Raw genomic sequence first — 21,605 nt, forward strand, 5'->3', positions numbered from 1 at the left:
AAATCAGGTGATAAGTAAAAAAATATTATAGTTGGGTTTACTTGTGATCGATCATTCTTATGTATATATAATCAGGTGACAAGTAGATTTTGAACATATTTAAAGACTAATGACTGTAAAACATCAACATCATAGATTAATTTAAAGCTACACTTACTTGACTTGAATCCCACGTACGTTAATATAAACCATTTTGTTTATCTACATAAACCCTAATATTTAAATCATAAATATAACAGCATGTGAATATATATATCATCTCTCTTTCTTTCACATGGCTTAAACTTTGTTACAACGATTCCACGTTCAGTATGGGTTAGCAACGCTTTGACTCACTCCCGAGTAACCTTTATGTCAGCACGAGAAATCAGCTAAACTCGGGACACCAATCTCGCCGCCATTGATGAATTCATAAGGGAACTCGTAGCTAAACTGTTGTTGTTGTTCATGATGATGAGCATCGACCAGAACACTGCCCGAATCTTCAACATATCCATTACCGGCGGATCCTTCTAGGGATGAGACGACAATGACGTTGCTGTTGTGACTGTTGTCCAGATTCGAACATGACGGGTGAGAATTAAACTGCATGACCGGGTCCAAAGGCAAGCTTTGAGAGGTACTGCTGACAGAGAACCCATAGCCAACATCAGCAGCATTGGTGAAACTGAAACCGCCATTGTTGTCGATATTAAAGCTTGTCGATTTTCCGGCGAGTAGCTTCTTCTTCAACTTGGTGTTCCAGCAGTTCTTCACATCGTTGTCGGTTCTTCCAGGGAGTTGAGATGCTATGATTTTTTTTAGTGACCATCCGGAACAAAACAAAGACAAGAACAAGATAACAACTTGCCTGCTTCCCATTTGAGTATAGAGACTGCATATAATGTCGTCTTCCTCCTCGGTAAACCCTCCATATTTGATGTCTGGTCTGAGATAATTAAGCTATCGCAACCGGCAGCTCTAGCCGCATCTCTTTGGGCCTAAAAAACATAACCAAAGATGATAAAACTTGGTAATCATATCAACAAAGATCATGACAAAACAACAAAGAAGCTGTCAGGATTCTGAGGAAACCCTAGTTTTCAAGGGACAAAAAGAGGGTTGGCTTAGTACCAGCTTTAAGGGGCAAAGCGATCCAGTTGCCACCAGTGCCATGGGTCTGAACATAGGTTTTGAGAGCGGCGTCTTCTTCAGGAATCCAAGGCCGTCTCTTCACGTTTGCTTTGTCGCAACATGGAGCTCTACCCATGGCCCTGTCAGCTAAACAAAAAGACACAGTCAATTAACACTCGACAGATCACTGAAACAAAACAAGTTGAGCAAAAGAGAAACAGTGGGTACTCTTGTGGTGAAAAAATGGGATTTTTAAAGGTTGGTTGGCTCCTTTAAGGGCAAAACGACTTGACTTTGTAGGACTTATTTTTTAGGTCAAATTTGGTTCCCTGTACTTTGCTCAAATTTGGGGTTTAGTTTTTATAAAACTTTTGATTCATCATGTTGGCATGGATGTTTTTAAGAAAGTTCACATCAACACTTTAACTAAAACAGTTGATGGTGTTGAATTTTTGGAGTAACTGATTGCATTGCAAAAATAATGGATTAAATACCATTGAAATAAAATATAGGGACTAAAACTATAATTTTCCTTTTGTTCATTTCACCTACTTTCAAAACTAAGAAGGACCTAAAAAGCAATTGTACCCAAAAAATGGGGGACTGAGATCTAGTTTAAGTTCACCTTGTTTCAAAACTAAACGGCCCTAAAAAGCAATTGATTAAAAAAAATAAGGGAACCAAGGCTTAGTTTATCGAACTTTAGAACTAAGAGGACCTAAACGACAATTAAACCCAAAAATTTTTAGGACAATACTGGTACTCATAGCTCAAGTTTCGAATTTAGTTTTTATAACCCTTTTGATTTATCGTATTAGGATGGACGTTTTTAAGAAATTTCACATCAACACTTCAACTAAAACATTAGATGATATTGCATATTTGGATTAACTAATTACATTACAAAAATAACGGATTAAATACAAACTGAAATAAAATATAGTGACCAAAACTATAGCTTCACCTTTGTTCGTTCTTTTTATTAATTTACTTTTGCCCTCTTCTTCCCTGCATCTTTCTTGTCTGTTAAGACAGCAGGACCCAGTCAATGTTCACTTATGTTGACTGTTTGACATCTGATTCATTACTTAGGTAATCCTTTTTCACCACTGCCTTGATGCAATTAAACCCATTGTTTTAACTCACCATTTACTTTTTTGACTAGCATTCATCGGTCGAGTGTTAATTCAGTTGATATTGTTAAAAGTATTTAATATTGAATTTAAAATATTATGTTTTTTATTAGAATGATTATAAATTAGATCGGGTTTTTGGTTCATCTATCATCTGACTCAGATTTAGGGAATATTTATTTGATTCGATTTTGGGTAAAAATTCATATTTGACTTGATTAAAAAATTAACCTATTTTTTTGTGTAAAAACCTACACCTGACCGATCCAACATGAATAAAAAAATATATAAGAAGAGATGTATTATAGCAATTTTCTTAGATATATAAAGTTCAATTATACTATTATTTTTTATATCGAATCGAATTGAGTATTTTCCATATTAAATCTAAACCCGACCAAATCTCATCCTTCAACAACGGATCTCAGTTGAACCTCTTGTTTTATTTTAAAAAAATGATCCTATAAAGTTGAATCGGATCGTATACCATCAAGTTAAATGTCTATTCCTCTCCTCTATCCTCCTCGAAAGAGTAAATTAATTAGGATTAATGTGTAGAAAATAATGGTTAATTGTGGGAATTTCACCGCAATGGATCTTTGATTGCAACCCAATGGTAAAAGGAGATAATTTTACCCTAATGTTTATTTGTATAATGCAGGTTAAATTTAGTACAATTTAAATGAGCTTTTACTCGATTTAAACCTAATAATTTGATTGTGTTGTGCTTTACATTTACTACTACTCTCTTTCAGCTTCTATGGGGGGGGGGGGAGTATATTCCCCACTAGTGATGAGTATTTTGTGAGAAGTTCTACCGTGCGGCTGTCTTAATATACGGTTAAGAAAAGATGTTATCGATTTTGTTATTATTATTTTTAACAAAACCGATACAAATTACCTAAAACATTATTGTTTATATCTAAAACGTTAATATTTTTAACATTTCCGGTAAAGTGTCTAATAATAACAAAATCGGTAGAAAAAAATAATATTTTAAGTAACGCTTTACAGGATATGTTAACAAAACCGGCAAAACGTCCAATATTAACAAAACCAGTAAAAATAATAATGTATAAGGTAATATTTTTCTGATTTTGTTAAAAAAAATAATAACAAAACCGATAACACAATTTTTTAGCCGTATATTAAATTTGTCGCACGTAAAACTTTCTCGTGTTTTGTAGGAACTTTTGTAGAAGCAACCAGTAGGTGTGGCAAACTTTATAATAGCTAGCTAGGGTTCTGTTATTTAATTAACTTTCTAGCTGCCAATTTTTCTCAGTACAACAATATTCATTTTTTTTCGATTAGTGTAAATTAAATATTATAAAGATCTATCGTGAGATGATTCTTGTAATTTATTTTTAACTTATATCGTTAAAATTCAAACTTTTAAAATTTATTTAAGAAATCTAACGTCACATCCCGGTTAGACATAAATCAAATTAGATTAAGTCTAATTTTTTACTCACTCAAACCCACTCCTACATACACATAAACATAACTCCAATCCGACCAAATAACTCAAACGTTATACAAATATAAAGCCTAATATGAGCTTATTATTTCTTGTAGTTTCGAAATGGGGTTTAGATTGGACCTCATTTGGGGCTTGGATTAAGTGGATTTATTTTGTCATCCTTAAATATTTTGCATAATATATAGTTTGGACCAGTGAAAAGATGATCTTGTTATTCTATGAAGTTGTTGTACTCTAGTGACGCATTGAAAAAATTGTGATGGAGAGATTGAGAAAATTATCTCTCTACGGAACAGTGACTTTTTTGAATTGATTTCGGGAAGAAAATAATTGTTTGGTTATTAAAAAATAAGAAAAAATGAATGAATTATCAAGATAAATAAGCATGTATGGTGAACTAGCGTCACGTAAATCAACTAACATGCCACATCAACATTTCATTAATGCAGTAACGACAATAACGCTGAGTGATCGATTTGTTATAAATTAATAACATTAGTGATTAATTTGTTAATTTAAAAATTTCAGTAGATAAAATTAAAATTTACTCAAATATTAGTGATCATTTGTGTAGTTTATCCTTTTATTTATAATATAAATCGTTAATAGGAGGAAGGGAGTGTAGAGAGCGATTATATCTTTTAAAAATTTTAAATTTATATATAATTTAAATGTTTTTATTTTTATTAATATGATCTTATGATTTTTAAAATTTTAATATAACTTTCTAAAAAATTGATATTTATACATAAAATTATAAGTTCGTCCTGATTTATATAGAGAATAGATATACAGTCAAAGAAGGCCAAGGATAGAGTCAATAGTTTAAGTCATAGAAAATTTAAAGGGTTTCATATGATTCAAAACCTGATTGGATTTTTAAGTTAAAAAATTACACTCACAATTGACCCACACAAATATATATAAACAAATCACATTTTTTTATATAAAATATGACCTAATTAAAAAATATAAAAAGAGCGACATTACTACATTTATATCTAAATATATAAAAAATTAATTATACTATTATCTCATATTGAATTAAATTCGATTCAATACTTGAAAAAACTAGTCTGGCTTTATTCAATTAAATTTTAAATTTTCACTAAAAGTAGTTATTATTATAAAATCATATGGAATAAAAATATATTGGATCTAAATTTCGTACTCATTTTTATCGTCAAATCCTTTCTCATGATATTCTAAATTTAATTTTAGAAAACAAGTCAAAAGTAAGGAACAAACCAAGCCTTGGAACTGTGGTCCGAGTTGTTGTTGTCGACTTGATAAAATTAATCAAAGTGGCTTAGATTTGATTAGTGGGACCCTCCAAAACAGATTAGTGCTTCGTGTCTCCATCAAACTTTGACATTAAATAATTAATGAGATTACAAGTGGGTGTTGAGGAGACAGTTATCCAAAGCAGATAAGGGTCCACGTCACGAATCTCATCACCAGATAAGATAATACTCCTCGTCTACTTCTTTACATTTTGGTTGCCCCATCAATTCAATTTATTCTTTCATTTTCATTCATGCACGCCTAGGGATTAGGATGAATCTAATTTTTATTATTTTGATCTGATTTTAAAATTATATATTTATTTAAATTTAATTTAAGTTTAGTAAAATTACATTTTATTTAAAATTTTTATATAAATTTAAAATAAGAACTTGTATAGACGTTCAATTTAACTCGATATAAATATAAAAATTTTATTTTATTTAATAAAAAAAATATATAATTAAAAATTATTGAAAAATGAATATTATGATAATCATCTCTAATTATATGGAAAGGAATTATATTATCAGCTTATATTAAGTTAGAAAAAAGATTTTATTGCATACTCAAATATATTTTCACTCTTTATTAAATTCGACTATAATTTAATTTTTTTAATTTAAAAAATATTTTATTAGATTATTAAAAAAATAATATAATATCTTTATTTTTTAAAAATAATAATATGACATTATCGTACATCAAAGTTATTAATATTATATGCTATTAAAAACTAAAATTTAAAATTTAAAAAAATATTTAAAAAAGAAAGAAAGATGATCAAAGCAAAATTGTACAAATAGTTAGATGACTTGTACACAATTTAGTTCATGTAATTTTGTATATTGTCAATAATTCTGTTTGTTTAATGAGAAAATAAAATAGTTCTAAACTGCAATCTAACGACGCAAGTTGGGGGTAAAAGATGAAATAAATATATTACATGGATTCTGGAGAAAATTACAAAGATAATCTCAGAAAGCAAATGATGAAGAAATCAGAAACAAAGAGAGCAGGGAGCCATAGTAAATCCTTTGTTTTCGTCTGTACAAAAGTCACGATTTCCCGGAAAACAAACTTTTTTTTTTCTATTTACCACGCAAATTATCCAGCATCAATATCCAACCAACTCCGATACCCAACCAACATCAGGACCCGATCCGGTAGGATCCAGGGGGTCGAGAGAATTATCCTCGCTCAGCTTAGCGTACATCCTTGCCCTCAAGTCTCTCCCTGATTCCACTCGCTCCATTGCAGGTTCCTCCTCCAACGGATTACTGAGTCCCCGAGTCGGTGTGGAAGGAGACCCGAGTCGGAGCATGGAGTTCCTTGGAGAAACGAAACATGATCCCATAGGAATGCCCCGGAAACATGCGGATCCCATTTTCGACTTACCTAGCTGTAGATTACGTATCGAAGTCGTGAGTTCAGTTACCGATGAGTCACTCGGCGACATGGGCGGTGACTTGGAGGGAGGAGAAAATGGAGGTGGAGCCAAAATGGAAGTTGGTGAAGAAACGTGGTCTAAACGGTAAGACCCGGAACCGGATCCATTCCCTCTCGAGCTCTGCTTCGGCAAGACCCGAAGCTGCTCCGGCGTGTGAGCGAAAAAGCAAACCCGTCGTTTACAACCAGTACCGTCTTTGCACGGCTGAGTCCGGTAACGAGTCGGGTGGAGCCAACACTCGAAAACGCCATGAGCGAACTCACACGAGTCGCCTATCTTACAGCTCCCCTTCCGGAAATCGGGGCAAGCCGATCCGGCGTAATGGAACTTCCTCGGATCCCTCCTCCGAGCCTTCTCCCCCGGATGAGCGTACGGACAGTCGGTCCAGTCATGTGACCTGGCACGTGCGCACCTCCTCACCTTGAACTCGTACATACGGAAATGGTCGCACGAGAACGCATCGACGACCGGCACGTCGGAGTCGTCGTAGAAGACGTCGGGTTCGAGATCGTTCGACGGAAGGTAACGGTGGAGTGCCGCCAAGTAATCAACGGGACAAGGACTACACGGTGCATTGCAGTTATAGGAAACGGCCGGGAAGTTATCTGCCGGATCGTTTGATGGATCCCACGCGGGGATGTTCACGGTGGGGCTTGGTCGTGTCGATGATTTTCCTATCATCATACTTAGGACATCGTTCTTCTACACTTTAGCTCTAGGTGGAGCGGTTCCCTTCAATATAAGCTGTTTTATTAACCCATAGTTCGTCTCTCGTTAATCATGGTCGAGTTATTTTATAAATTTAATCACTGATATTATTGTTTTTAGTGTTTAAAAATGTTTAAACGATTAATTTAATCACCGATTCAACTCAATCAATTAATATCATATTAATAAAAAAAATTCCTTTAATTGGTAATTGAGTCAATTTTTCAAAAAAGTTATTAACCGAAGCCGAAAACAAATTCAACTATTTTGATTTTCAAATTAACAGACATTTGTTGTAATTCTTTTAATTATATTAATTCAAGTTTAATATAAATATTTTTTAATCAAAATCAAGTCAGAATGAGATTTTGGTTCAACTAAATATAATATTTTTTTCACTGGTTATATGATCTAATTTGATTTAGAGAAGTTTTATCTGACCTAATAGAATAATAATTCTCGCTTTTATTAGATTAGATATGAATTTAATTAAAAAAATATATAAAGAGAAATATTATAACAATTATCTTTAAATATATAAAGATAAATTATAATATTATTTTCTTGATAGAATATTTTTACTTTAAACTTTAACTCAATCTTATTGTTAAAAATATTGATCTAATATAATCAATACACATCTTTTAAAAAAAGTTAATCTTACAAAATCAATTAAAATACATATCCTTACACGTGAGTTAATAATAATAATGACTAATAATTTTTAGAAAATTGAAAAAAAGGCAAATTTTCGTTTTTTATCCAAATATCACTCAACCAAAAATTAATAGTGAGAATAACACTTATTTTAGATTATTTTATGGATTGACGTCCTTTTTCTCACTTAGGCAAAGTATACTTCGTAGAAAATGTTTTTCAAAAAACGTGTTTTTTTATTTATTAATGTGACAAAATTATTAGAATTTTAAAGGTTGGGTTCGAATGAAAGTAAAGAAAACAAATGTGCCAAAATAGGAATAAAATTATGAATTTTGTACTAAACGAATAAACATATACGATACATATCGGGTACACAAAATTACTAGAAGGATCGAATGACTACAATGACACGAGTGTATTAACCTTATGTTTAATCACTTAATAAAAGTATGTTTAAAAATTCATATATAAATATTTTAAAATTGTCATATTTAAAAAAAAATGAGATTTTAATACTCACATATGCTTCTCAAATATCATATTATTTAGATACAAGAATTTTCAAATGTTTAAATATAATTCTTTTATTTATGGCTTTATTAAGTGGTTGAACATAAAACTAATGCGCATGCGTTGTTATCATCTTCTTACTTATGCACAGTATGTATTTATTTATTTTAAACAAAATTTATAATTTTAAGTTATTTTTTATTTTGTTTCATTCTGATTAAAATTATGTTCATACAACTGTCACGTAGATAAAAGATACGGCTTATATAAAAGACTTTCAAAAGTACTTTTTATATAACGAGTAATATGTTAATTCAAAAATAATCTGAAATAGATAATATTCTGTGATTAATTTTTATTTTTTTATGTTATTTGAGTAATAAACAAATTTCGAGTATAATTTAAAAAATCCGTACGAATGCGGCCACGTGGCATCCCATACGGATTTTATTGATTCTGCTCTCCAGATTTTCTTCATTTCTCCTTAATTAATTCAAGGATTATCCACGGGGGTTTTCCTTGCATGTGATTCTGGGACGGCAATCTCCGTGTCTCTTAATATTTTTATTAATAATTTAAAGTGACTGTAAAATAATATATATTTAAAATTATTGATAATATAAATATATTTTTATAGATGTAGTTACTTAAAGTCGGTATTTTTTTTAAAAAATACTTATTTTAATTATTGAAATCCCTTAATGAGGTCTCTCCCAATCGCTTTATTGTTTTATTCGTTCAATAGTACAAAATTTTATAATCTACTATTTAAGATTTATGAATTTAAATAAAGAATTTAGAATTACAATTTATAATTTAAGACATAGAATGATAAAGAGATGTATATAGTTTGATTCGTTCTTTTGATAAGATATCAATATTTGATTTGATTAATTTCACTTTTTTATTTGTTAGATTAACTTTGATTTTTGAGATTTTATATTTATTTTAACAAAAATAACTTTATATTATGACTTTTAACATTATTTGGTATACATTCTACAAAAAGTTAAAAATATTTATAAAAAACATTTTTAATTAAATAAAATAAAATATTTCATATATTTTTTAGGTTATTTCACCATTTTTGAGTATACAATATTTATTTAAGTACATTATTGGATTGATTGATTGAATTTAATATTTATATAATTTTCCTTAGTAAATTTTAATTTTAGTCGCTTTCGTTATGTTTTTATTAACTTTTGGTCATTAAGACGTTGAGTGTCGTTAGTTTGACGACATGATATATGAATGAAATAGTTTAATTTTTATTTTAACTCGTAAATTTTAAATAAAATATTTATCACATGTATTTTTATAAACTCACAATAATTTAAGGGTAAATTCTTTGTTTATCTTTAAGGATGGAACTCGATTTACCACCTAATTTAAAAGATAACATCCTGACCACCACCTCCAACGACTCTTCCGCTACATTCGAAAACCCTTTTCGTTACAAAACAATGAGATTCCATAGGAGGCATTTCATTTTCATCATTATTGGTTTCGGATTAGGATTAAAACTTATCCAACTTGTTTGAATCTTAAACCCCAAGAAGGAGCTTTCTTGAAGGAAATTAGGAGGAAAAATTATTTATTTAATACCAACTTGTATCTATTCAAACCCTCTTGTTGGCAGCGATTGATAATGCCAAACTTGCCATTAATAAGATTGTCATTTCATAAAAATGGATATTATTTGGTGTTTTTTTTCTCTATAGAATATTTTGACCTTTAATATCCTCATTTAGGGTAAAAATACCCCATTAATCGTTTTTTAACTAACATTTTATTTATAGAGTTTTTTTTTCTTCAAAACTTAAAAGTCAAAATGCTAAAAAAAAAGAATATGAACCAACGTGATTATTTAGGTGAGGGTATTTTTTTTAACATTATACGAAAAAAAATCTCAAATGTAAAGTGCTTTATGCAATTCCACATGAATCCCCAAGTTGCAAACCAAAAGAGGAAGGAAAATGGTTGAATAAGTTGCTTTCACGTTTGATTGAACAAGATGGGCAAATTGTTGGTTTTGTGTTAAAAACCGTGGGCTTTGGGAAGTCTTTTTCAACTCGATTGATTTGATTTTAGCAACTAGGGATAAGAAAACACGGCCAATAGAAGAAATCAAAATATTTTAGATACAGGCTATGTAAAAATTAAATGTATGTATATGAGTGATTGTGAGTTGGAAATCATAAATGATATCAATATAATCTTGTTTTTATTTTCACTGTCGGTGTAGGTAATAATAATCCATATAAGAACTGGTCATGAAAAATCCAAAAGAACGTAAAACCCGAACGACTTTGATTGAGATCAAGCTGTGGTGTTTTGAAAGCTTTAAGTTGATATTAAAGCTCGAGGGTACTGGATTTAGTTGAAGTTGTTATAAGTGGAAAATGGAGAATAGTTAGGTGGATTCCTTTGGTTGATGGAATGTGGCCCAATCCATTCATTCTCATGGGACCTTATCATTCTCGCTGAGGTGTCCAAACAACTGCCCTTGCTATTAACGACGGATCTAAATATTCAAGAGCCAGGATTCAAAAAATTTATTACTTTTTTTTTAATTAAATAAATATGTATTTTTTTATTTCTTCTTCTTCCCTTAATATATTAAACTATATTCAATACCTAATCTTCTGTCCCTGCCTACTATTAGTGATTTTCTATTGTTAATTTCAGTTATTTTTTACTCATCTAAAGATCCTAAATCTATGTAAAACTAAAAGAGTTTTACATTGTGTAACAACATCTTATCTTATATATATTAAATTGATATCTAAAATATTTTTTATACCTATTCTCAAAATGTTAATATCGTTTCATTTTGATTTTTTTATTAAATTTTATTGAGTCAAAATATTTAATTTGCTTTTAAGGTCTTTGAAAGGTTAATCTCTCTTTTCACCCCTATAATTTACTTAGACCTTTAGTGTGATCCTACTTAATTTTTTTTTTATCAGTTTATCATTAGAAATGAATATTTGATCCAAAACTCAATGTATCTCAACTTGACATGATCTGAACGATCTTTTATTTTATAATTCAAGTTTGAGTAGAGTCAAATTATGTTCTTCAAAGAATGAGAACAAATCAGGTTTATATTTGAGTTTAGTATACAAAAAAACTCAATTTAACCCAATATAATGTTATAAGTATCCTCTATATATTTAATAATAATAATAATAATAATCTCTATATTAATTTTTTAATCTTTATTTTACCCAATATATATATATATATCAATCAAGTCGGGTACAAGTACTTGTTTTTATCTTAGATCGGGTTAAATCCTAAATTTGAGTCGAATATATTTAGAGGAATTAATTTTTTCCCGATTCGGGTGGGTCAAAATCCCAACCCGACCTACGACCATCCTATGATCATTACTGTTAAAAAATGGTGACATGAGGGACTGCCCGGTGTAATAAAAGTAAAAAACACTAACAAAAACACAAGATTTAAAATTACTCGTAAGAAAGAAAAAACTTTAAAGAAAATAAAAAAAATCAAAAATCTCAGAATATATATATATATATAATTATAATTATACTTAGTTTAGTTTTTAAAATTAAAAATCCATAAGTCATTAAAAGTTCTGATTTCTTAAAAGAAATTTTGGGATGAAAATACAAAGGAGGTGCAATATGAGGAATAAAGCAACATTTTTACTACAATCAGTCTACTTTACAAAATCAGTCTTTGTTAGGATCATCTCCTTCACGTGCAACAGTGCTCCTTTCCCTTTCCCCTTCTTTGTTACAAGGATGAGGCTGTGGAGCAGTAAGTAAGCTCCTTTGACCCTCGCTCGACGATGGAAGCGGACTGGTAGAATGTTTGTTATCGCTTTCTGGCACTACAACAGCTGGCCCTGATGTCGCCGCAGCAGCCTCGGCTTCACTGCCTACACCGTGACTTGCTGCTTCTTTGCCGCTAGCAGCAGCTGGAAAGTTTAGCAAATGTTATATTGAGACTAGGGGAAAGTAGCTGCCAAGTTTCGGAATGGTAAAACACAGAGAAACAATAAATAAAGTAATCCATTGAGCAGCGGAATTAACCTGTATGGCTGGACACAGCACTGCTAGTGTTTGTATTTTGCGGTGCTGATGACGTTGCAGCGCCCCTTTTCATCTTCAACTGTGGAACAAAGGAATCCGATGAGTAATTTTACTTGCACGGACAATTGTTTCGTATTCCAGTGGATATACGGAAGTGAAAACCATTTAACCTAATACTGTTTTCGTCCAAGACGAAGAACTAAGGTACAACTCACATAAATTCAATGTCACGGCACTTTAAAATCCTCTCATTCTAAAATAGAAGTAACATCTAACGTAGAGTCGTGTGCGTTCTAGCAATCTAAAAATGTTTTCTTTCATACCTTAGCATTTTCTTCACAGTACTTTACAACAGCTGAGATGCCGGCATACCGGCTGTTCAACAACGTATAAGCCCACAACAAAAGCTTCCTCGGAATGCTTAGTTCAAGAGGTTCAACCCCTTCGATGCTTGATGGGAACTGCTTTTCTTTTAATAGTCGAGATGGCACCAAAGAAAGGTTGACCACAGATGGGAGCATTACACAGGAGCTCTCCCGATAGAAATTGTATGAACTTCTAAGCAAAGAGTTGGCAGTCTCCAAATCTCCGTCGTAAGCCTTCTTTATCACGATATTATTAATTTTTGCCAAAGTCGGGTTCCTTTTTGTTTTGAGACTTTCCGAATGAGTTGAGTCCTCAAACGATGAATTCCATAGTTCAGTTGTTTGCAGATCAACACAAAGCTGCTGGCTGCTTTCCACAACACCATCTATTGGTAGGTTAAGAGTTTGAACATCGTTCGAGAATCCAGATTGCAATGGAGTGATTGATGCCAAGCCAATTATAATAGATCGATACCAAGCAATCGAGGCATGCCTGCAAACTTTGGCACAATTACTATTTGACAATTTTGGGTTCTTGAACCGTTTCCGGATCCTCTCATTTATTGCTTCAAGTGTTTCCAGTTTGCCATTTCTTTCCAAGGACAGAATATACTGGTGAAGATACCTAAGCCAAATTCATCAAGTGTTAGAATTTCATGAAAAGGAAAGACGCTAGTTATAATACAGCATAACTATGTCTATCACATACTAAGATTCCGAGAATTTTAGATTCATGATTACAAACTCGGGAAATATGTTTTACCCATATAAACTGCTCTCGGATATTTCTGGACTCTTAATCTCAGGCAAACAGCAGATCTCGGGCCATAAGGTACCCTGTTCCATAAACAAACCGAATATCTTCTCAAGTTGATCAGCAGCAGCAGCAGTCTCAATTTGATTCATGGATAAAACCAGAGCCTTTATGTGCCTCCCAAGTGCCACCGGCACAAGATCTTCAATGCACAAGGAGAACTGAGTGCAAAAAAGCATCAGATTACAAATAGTATTAACCTAAGCATATGACTTTTGCAGTGATTACGGCTGATATGACTAATATAACTAGAAACTGTTTATCTTTCAACTCTTATTAACCATAGATCAAAACTCAAAAAATCATAGCTACTTTCTCAAGGATTGAATGGTTACCCGCTTATCAGACCGAAGGGAAAGATAAGCCCGGTCAAGAGTACAGATGTCTCCAGTTTCTTCCAACAATTTCAGATAAAACAGCAAGTATTTTCGGATGCAAGTTATAAACTTTCGAGAACTCTCTGGTAAGTTTACTTCAAGGGCCTTCTTGTTCCCAGCTAAACCTGGTGTTTTGCGCCTGATTTTTTCCCAAAAAGAAAAGACAAAAAGGAAATACATTAGACCAGTATAATAACAGTCAATGACTCACAAGCATTAAAGTATTATCAACATCAAAGACATGGACATCTCAGAAAGGAAAACTAAGGACATCATATTGAACCGTCCAAAATCCTTTTCTCAGCCCTGCCCCACCCCAAAATGAAATTGGTAACTAATGAAACTTGACTAGAACATTAAAGCAGAAAACTGGTTTAATATCCAGGTTATGACAATCTAATTGCTTGGAATATGAAATATATAGGGTTGCAGCCATACTTTCCCTTTTTCACCATGCCATCAATCTCCCACATGTTTATTGTAAAGCTTGACCGAGATGATTTGAAGCAAAAAGAAAGTTCATCTTTAGCCTTCTGCAAATCACCTCTTCCCCCCCTTTTATATAATCCTTGGGCGAGCATAAATCTAGCCTTATGAAAATGTTTCAGATCTCCTCCAATACAAATTTCCAGCGCGGAAAGACAGTCATTGTAAAGCATGTTCCACACCTCATCCATTTTCTCTAATTTGTCATGATGTTTTTCCTCTATATTCTTTTTACTGCTTTCGTCCATATCTTCTTCCATAAGCGAACTTTCAGGAGATAATACCCTGATAATGTCCATTACATCATCCTTTAAAGATTGACTGAAAGAACACGTTGAAAGAACCTGGAACACAATCAATGAGAGTTGAGGCTCAAGAATTGTTATCTGGTGAACTTGTCAACTTATTTAAGTCCAGAAACAAGAAACTGTTAACTATTAAAACATGAATGATTCAAAAAAAGAAGTTAAAACGGAAAGGAAAGGAAAATAATGTTAATTTTGCTTGCTTGGAAGAGGGAAGGAGGAAGGGAACCTTTAAGACTTCAAGATTTTGCTTTCCACAGTTCCAGAGTAACTTTAAGCGTGAGGCATGCATCCTGTAGAAAGGATCGACAGCTGATGGATTCAAAGCAATGGCCTTATCATAATAGGACAACGATGTCTCATACGAGTATCCAAGCTTCTCACAGAGTTTTCCTATGTAGAATGCATGTGACCAGTCTGGCCTATAACATAATGGTGTCGGCTGAAGTTACAGATCTTATGATCATAAAGATCAAGAGTGAGAAAGTGGAACGGAAAAAAAGAAATAAAGAATTACTTGTGCATGAAGGCTTTTTTAAAGTGCCTCATAGAATTTTCACAGTACATCCTCCAAACTGCATCCCTTGAGGGCACAACTGATCGCTGATCAAAGAAGGGAACAACATTCTGAAGGCTGTCGTAGTATACTAACGCCAATAATTCATGTATCTCACCCTAAGATAATGCAAAGTTACACAATAATTAGCTACAAATTGCTTCTAATTTAAAATAAAACAATCATTATAAATATAAACCGAGAATAAGTTCACAAATTCTCTTTACGACTGTTGAACTATTTCAAGCCTCGTATCAGAAGAATGTCCACAGCATTTTAATTGTATCAAGTAACCTCCCAAAAAACAAGGAATTAGTTCTTAAAATAATCTAATAACCAAAATAAATGATAGCACGGGCATATGATTTCAATGACTCAAATTTTAAGATCTGTTGTGCTGTACAGGTTTGAGAAATAACATTTGATCACCAATATAAGGGATGTAAAAGGCAATTTCCAAGAAAAACCAAACTCCGAACCAGTGTCCAAAATGCATATGAATCACTGGCATAGGGTTACCTGCTGTTCTGATGTCTTAGCCAAAGCCAAACTTATTAATAGACAGCGCCTGCTCCTCCTTCTACTTGTCTCTACTCTCTGAGGCAAAGTGGTATTCTTCCTCCATCCTGATACATTTATGTGTTTACTCCCATCATTTAGCAGCAAATCCACCTCCTACTTAACAGAAGCCAAAGAGAATTGTGTAAACAATTTGATCCCTTGCTAGGAAAATATAGAAAATCACATTAGAATAAGGTTTTACGGTCTGTGCATCATTGACTAATAAAATGATTGCTCAAAGCAAATCTTGCCTCATCATAAATATTTCCAAGACGTTGCCAACTCTCAAAGCGTAGAGGGTTATAAAGTAGGTCATATTTGAAGAGGTTTGCATTTTGCTGAACAAATTCTTCCCCTTCCTTGGTGAGCACAAAGCCAGGCCATTTATCAGTTGCATTAGTTTCTTCCGACTGTGCTAGGAAATAATATAGATTGCTATAAATATCCAAATATGGCTCAGAGCTGCAACCCATGATTACATGCAAAGACAGTATATAAGTAAAGGAGTAAAAACATACACATTTAACCACTGATAACAAAATAAAGACATACTAGATGAACAGCACAAATATATACCTCTGTAGTAATGATGCTTTGTACTGTTTGAAGTTTCCTCCATCAGGAAAAAGCATCTTTGTTACAGTATCCAGATAACCTTCAGATCCAGCCATCTCTGACAGTTTGTCCTCACATAAATCAGCATCAAAAAACTTATCTATTATATTTTCAGCCAAAATTTCTTCAGGTGGTTGAGGAAAGTGTTTACGTATGGTTCTTAGCACTCTGCGAAGTTTGACTAATCCAGTTCTCTGAAACACAAAATAATGTAATTGAACTATGTTGCATTCAGCACAATTAGATGATAACTTAAATACACACACATATAAATTGTCTTGCATACACATGCATAGTCCCCCATGCACTCCTGTTTCTGTTAGTATGAATGAGTTTGTGAAGAGAGAAAAACTACTCACAGAAGAAGCCTTGGCAGAGGGAAGAAGGTATTGGAAGACATCGGCACATTGTTCCTTGGTCTGATAATCACCACGACTAGCATTTTTGTGCACAGCCAGTTCATCATCATATGATGAGTCAGATCTAAGATTAAGACCATATAAGCAGAAAAAGCACTGATCCAAAGCATTATCTATCATTAACTCAAATTCCTCCATGTCATCTTCGGTAAGCTCATTTGCACATTCATCAAGTTGATCATTTACTCCTAGGTTGATTTTGTCAACATTACTACTTTGCTTTTGAAGTGCTATTGCATTGTATCTCTCTTGGCCAGAAGAAGATGGAGATCCTTTAGAAGTAATCCCTTCAATATCATCCTTCATTGGAGTAATGGATTCAAAATTTTGAGTACCACACATTTTTGCACCTTGCTTGTCCGAACTTATTTCATTTTCTGAACTTTTGGGATCATTATCACAGGTCGGCAGCCTTTCATCTGGACTCATCTCCCTGTTTGAAGAGTTAAAACTGGATTTTAGCTTCATGTCCAAGGCCAATAGATGCTTTATTGCAAATTTAAGAAATGTTGCTTCCTCCCCTTCACTGCCCTCGCCCGCACAGCAAAGCCCATATTCAGCGAGCAAGTCATGAATTGCCACAATTAATTCGACCTAAGAAGAGAAGTCAGTGAACAGAATTTTAATATATATAGACATGCAAACAAATGCCGTGAGAAAAAAGAAAATTCAATGGATCAATGAGTGAATTGCTAATTTCCTCTTCGTAAAAGCTACGATAAAGTTTACCTGGGTTTTAACAGTTATGGAAGGGTCAAGATGTTGAAGCTTGCAAAAAGCAATGGCCGCATTGATGAAGCAATTACTTTGCTTTTGCTCGAGTTGATCAACAGTTGCTGGTATAGAAGCTTTCTTACAAAGGAAATCTTTTGCAATGTTGTACATGATTGCCAAAAGCAGTGATTGAATATTACTAAAGATGCTAACTAAACCAGTGCCACTCTGCATAAACAGCAAACATTAAATCAAGATGCAGCATATTCTACTTTGAATATTAATCAAGGAGTCAGAAACAGAAGGGTGCATTTCTGCAGGTAAAAATTACTTACAGTCTCTCCAGATTGATCAATGAAGTCCTTCACTTGTGAGACGCATTGTAAAATTGCCTTCACTTCCTCTGTAACCAAGTGATTCCAGTTCTTGCTTGAACTGTCACTCGATACCATCTCAGGACCGGAATGCATTTTTGATCCTGACTTCAGATGAAAGCCTTTGCCAAAAGCAACACATTCATTCATTCCAGCTAATGCCATGAGTATTTGAAGCTTTCGTGTGTGACTATTCAAATACACCTCCATATCCATTGGCTTTATCTTCTGACAAGCTTTAATTAACATATCCAATGCTGATAGTTCAACAGATGTAAAACCGTCACCCTTTGGGTCAGCAGCCAGTAAAGGTGATAAAGAATCAGAAGAGAAAAGAAGAGGAGCAAGTGAAGTTACACATTCCAGATACATCTCTTTCTCAATCACCTCACTTAGATTCTTCTCCAACAAGAAATCAACCTTTAACAAATTTATTTCATGAAGAATCCTCTCTACAGTTAACTCTTTACAACTCTTACAATGTGGCAACTGCACCATGGAAGAATTGTTTGCATTTTCCTTCTTTTCCAAAAGTGACAAGGAAATGCAGAACTCTTCATAAGCTTTTGCCTTTTTCCCATCCTGAACAGATAACTGTCCGCTTATCCAGAAATAGCGAGCCCAAAAGGGACTTTTGTTGGATGGCAAGAAACTATCTATATGTGAACTTTCAAAACTGGGGCTATCAGGTGATATTGCACCAGTCCCTTGCAAACTGTTAAATGAAGAACAATTCTCCTTTCCAAAAGCCGATTGAAATGGATGATCTAAAGCTACTGATTCGATTATTTTACAAAGATGGTAGGATGCCTCTGATAAGAACTCAGCTAGATTGGAGTTGTAAGGAGAAGACCCAATGTCGTAATACAACTCAGCGAGAAAAAGACTACACTCAGGAGTCCTATCTTGCCCCCAATTCCTTAGAAGCTTCTCCAACTCAAGGAATTTGACATGCGAATCTTGATACACAAGGCAGCTACTTGCGGCATGTTCCAAAAGCAAATGACCCATATGGTAAGCACCATAATTTTTTGAAGTTTCTCTTACAAAATTAGCAACATCTTGACATTCCATATCGAAGGAATTAGCTTGATCAGCACAGGAGACAGAACAATTATCAATATCATCAGAATCTTTGCCTTCTGGTTTACTGATGACAAAAGGTTCAAGTAATTGAAGCACGATCTTGCCCAAATCCTTACCAGCAGTAAAACCTAATTCTTCTTTGTCAGGTTTACGACTCCTAAGACTTTCAAGACGAGTACTACGCCTCTCCTGTGGTTGTTCTTCTGAAAAAGTTGATTCTTTTTCTTTCAAGTTACTAGCCCTTTGAGAGTCAGAATCACCAGGAGGCATGCTTTCACCACTTGAAGCTAATGTAGGCTCTTCATTTTCCACAGGCTCCATCACAATCTCGGCACTAGGAGGGAACAGTATGCTTAACCTAACATCCCCAGATCTATATGATTTTCCAGTCCCGACCTCAGAGCCATAACCATTGAGAGGAAGTAAAATTCCCAGGAGTCCATCAATGAGAGCTGCCCAGGAAGCTTCCGCAATTTGCAGTTCTACGTTCTGGTTCAACTTTTTAAGTGCAGTATCTTCATCTAGATTCTCATCAGGTGCTTTCCTCTTGTCATGGAATTTAAGACGAACATGTTTAGGTTCCAACTTATCTATACCTCTAGGAGCAAAAGGAGCTGATTCTGACTCTTCAATAGTATTTTTAACATGCAAGGCTCGTGAATGCGATGGCCAATGCCTTAAAATCAACTCTGCAACAGAAAGGCATGAAACTTCATCACCAATGGCAATGAGAACTTCCAACAATTTCTCCATGCAATTCCCTGCCACATGTAGGCATCATGTAAATAGGGAACACAAAGCACAAAAAGAGAAGTGGGCATGGGAAACAACTGAAGCAGATATATGCTCACAATTATTAGGACTGCACAAAAGTCCCTGCTCAAAAGCCCAACGTGAAATACTCAATGAACCCATTGAGCACGATAGAGTTCCCAGCTGGTTCCAGACAACCGAATCTTTGTTATCAATCTCTACAGCTTGAAGATAACAACGCAAAGCACTCTCATAATGAATTGAACCTTGTTGAAGAAAAACAGTGGCAAGGTTCTTCAATGCCAAAAATCTGCACAGAACTAGATGAAATACATTAACATATATGCTTACAAGATTTAGATGTTATAATCATACACATTTATATCTTACAATTAGCAGATAAATCAAAATCATAGAAAACTCATTTAATCACAACAGAGCATAGATGAATTTACTGGCACATTTATGAAATGGAACCTTAATAGAAATCCATACGGAAGACACAATTCATATAAAACTACAAGCCGATGAATTTAAGCGCTTTAGCTTCACATACTAAGATATAATACAATGAAAGTGGCCACCCATTAGCAGAGTCAAAAATCAAAACTATGCATTAGAAGTGAGATATAGACAACAAGATGGATCTTAACTTGAGTTGTAACAGATGACCGTCTGTAGTATTGTTATCCACCTGAAAAAAAGAAGGGAAAATTACTTCTGAGGGAAAAAAATATTAAAGCAACTGAACTGTTCTTCATGGGACAAACAATTACATGAGCGTTTGAAATAAGAGGATCTTTCAAAACGGACTCTAACAGATCTCGAGCCTTTCCGTAGTCTTTAGCTTGCAACTTGAGAAGCCCATCATGGTAAGCTTGTGTAAGATGGAATTCCTGAAAAACCATTAAAGTAATGAATTTTATTCTTTGATAAAACAAAAAACAAAAACCCAAATTTCATTCTTTAGGGAGGAAAAGCCTCAAATTGTTCAACCAACTTAAAGAAAATTCATATAATCACAACAGCAAAGCAACTTCTTCCTTTTTACCTTAGCGATGTCAATTTGAGATTGACACGATGAACATAAATAAGATTAAAAAAAGAGAGAACAGTGAAAAAAAGAAAATCTATTTGAAACAAACGAGACACTCAATGTAATGCTTGTTCAAAAGAAATAGAAGAGGCATGCCTGGGCTTCTTTAGTAGGAGCTAAGGGTTCCCATTGGCCTTTGGAATCTGTGTCGTTAATAGCTGCGATTGAGAACTGAAACACACACACAACAAATGAAAATTATAAAACAAAAAACGAAAATTTCACTCCTCTCGAAAACAAGAAAAGAACAGATAAAAGAAGCAAACGATTATCGTACCATCTTTAAGCTCCTCGTACGAGAGCTGCCTCGAGTAGTTGCAGTTCTGGGTTTCTTGCTTGCTTCAGATTTAGGCGGGCTCCATTGTTAGTTTCTTAATATCCTAATTTGTTTTTCCGGGACTTTTAGGGTGTAAGATTTTCACTTTCTCCTTGGCAATTAAAAGATGAGGACACTTTATCTATGATTTTACCCAAATATGCGTTTTCTTAAAGCTACTTAACATTTATATATAAATATTTACGTTTTTTTAACCAAATAATCCATATGAGATCGGGAAAAAAGAGAATGAAGTCATTAGAGAAAAATTTACAATTTAGAATAATTATTGCAATAGACGATGAATTTATCGTTCTAGAATGATCGTTTTTAATAAAAATATTAAGATAATTCATCCTT

The 21,605-nt window shown here is 33.5% G+C and overlaps 3 protein-coding genes across 3 annotated transcripts; all 3 read right to left on the bottom strand.

Moving 5' to 3' along the window:
* Positions 1 to 354: 354 nt before the first annotated feature.
* Positions 355 to 1,298, bottom strand: LOC120149987 (transcription factor MYB36-like). The gene is given in 2 exon segments (XM_039162692.1): positions 355 to 980; positions 1,114 to 1,298. Coding segments are annotated over 2 exon segments (762 nt in total). The 5' UTR covers positions 1,250 to 1,298.
* Positions 1,299 to 6,099: 4,801 nt separating this feature from the next.
* On the bottom strand, positions 6,100 to 7,187 carry LOC120150051 (zinc finger CCCH domain-containing protein 23-like). Its single transcript, XM_039162751.1, has one exon. The coding sequence runs from the start codon at positions 7,145 to 7,147 to the stop codon at positions 6,131 to 6,133; it is 1,017 nt and encodes a 338-aa protein (XP_039018682.1). The 5' UTR covers positions 7,148 to 7,187; the 3' UTR covers positions 6,100 to 6,130.
* Positions 7,188 to 11,936: 4,749 nt separating this feature from the next.
* Positions 11,937 to 21,386, bottom strand: LOC120150106 (calcineurin-binding protein 1). Its single transcript, XM_039162824.1, has 19 exons — positions 21,207 to 21,386; positions 21,026 to 21,100; positions 20,610 to 20,729; positions 20,487 to 20,527; positions 19,932 to 20,143; positions 17,956 to 19,841; positions 17,636 to 17,848; positions 16,847 to 17,500; positions 16,449 to 16,681; positions 16,124 to 16,334; positions 15,831 to 15,986; positions 15,273 to 15,430; positions 14,985 to 15,177; positions 14,403 to 14,794; positions 13,923 to 14,103; positions 13,537 to 13,748; positions 12,732 to 13,398; positions 12,409 to 12,487; positions 11,937 to 12,293 (listed from the first exon to the last, which is right to left on the bottom strand). Exons 1-19 carry the CDS (start codon positions 21,207 to 21,209, stop codon positions 12,046 to 12,048), a joined length of 5,934 nt encoding a protein of 1,977 aa, XP_039018755.1. The 5' UTR covers positions 21,210 to 21,386; the 3' UTR covers positions 11,937 to 12,045.
* Positions 21,387 to 21,605: the final 219 nt, after the last annotated feature.

Source organism: Hibiscus syriacus, unplaced genomic scaffold (genome assembly GCF_006381635.1).
Source record: "Hibiscus syriacus cultivar Baekdansim isolate YM2019G1 unplaced genomic scaffold, ASM638163v2 tig00111013_pilon, whole genome shotgun sequence".
Classification (NCBI taxonomy): Eukaryota; Viridiplantae; Streptophyta; class Magnoliopsida; order Malvales; family Malvaceae; genus Hibiscus; species Hibiscus syriacus.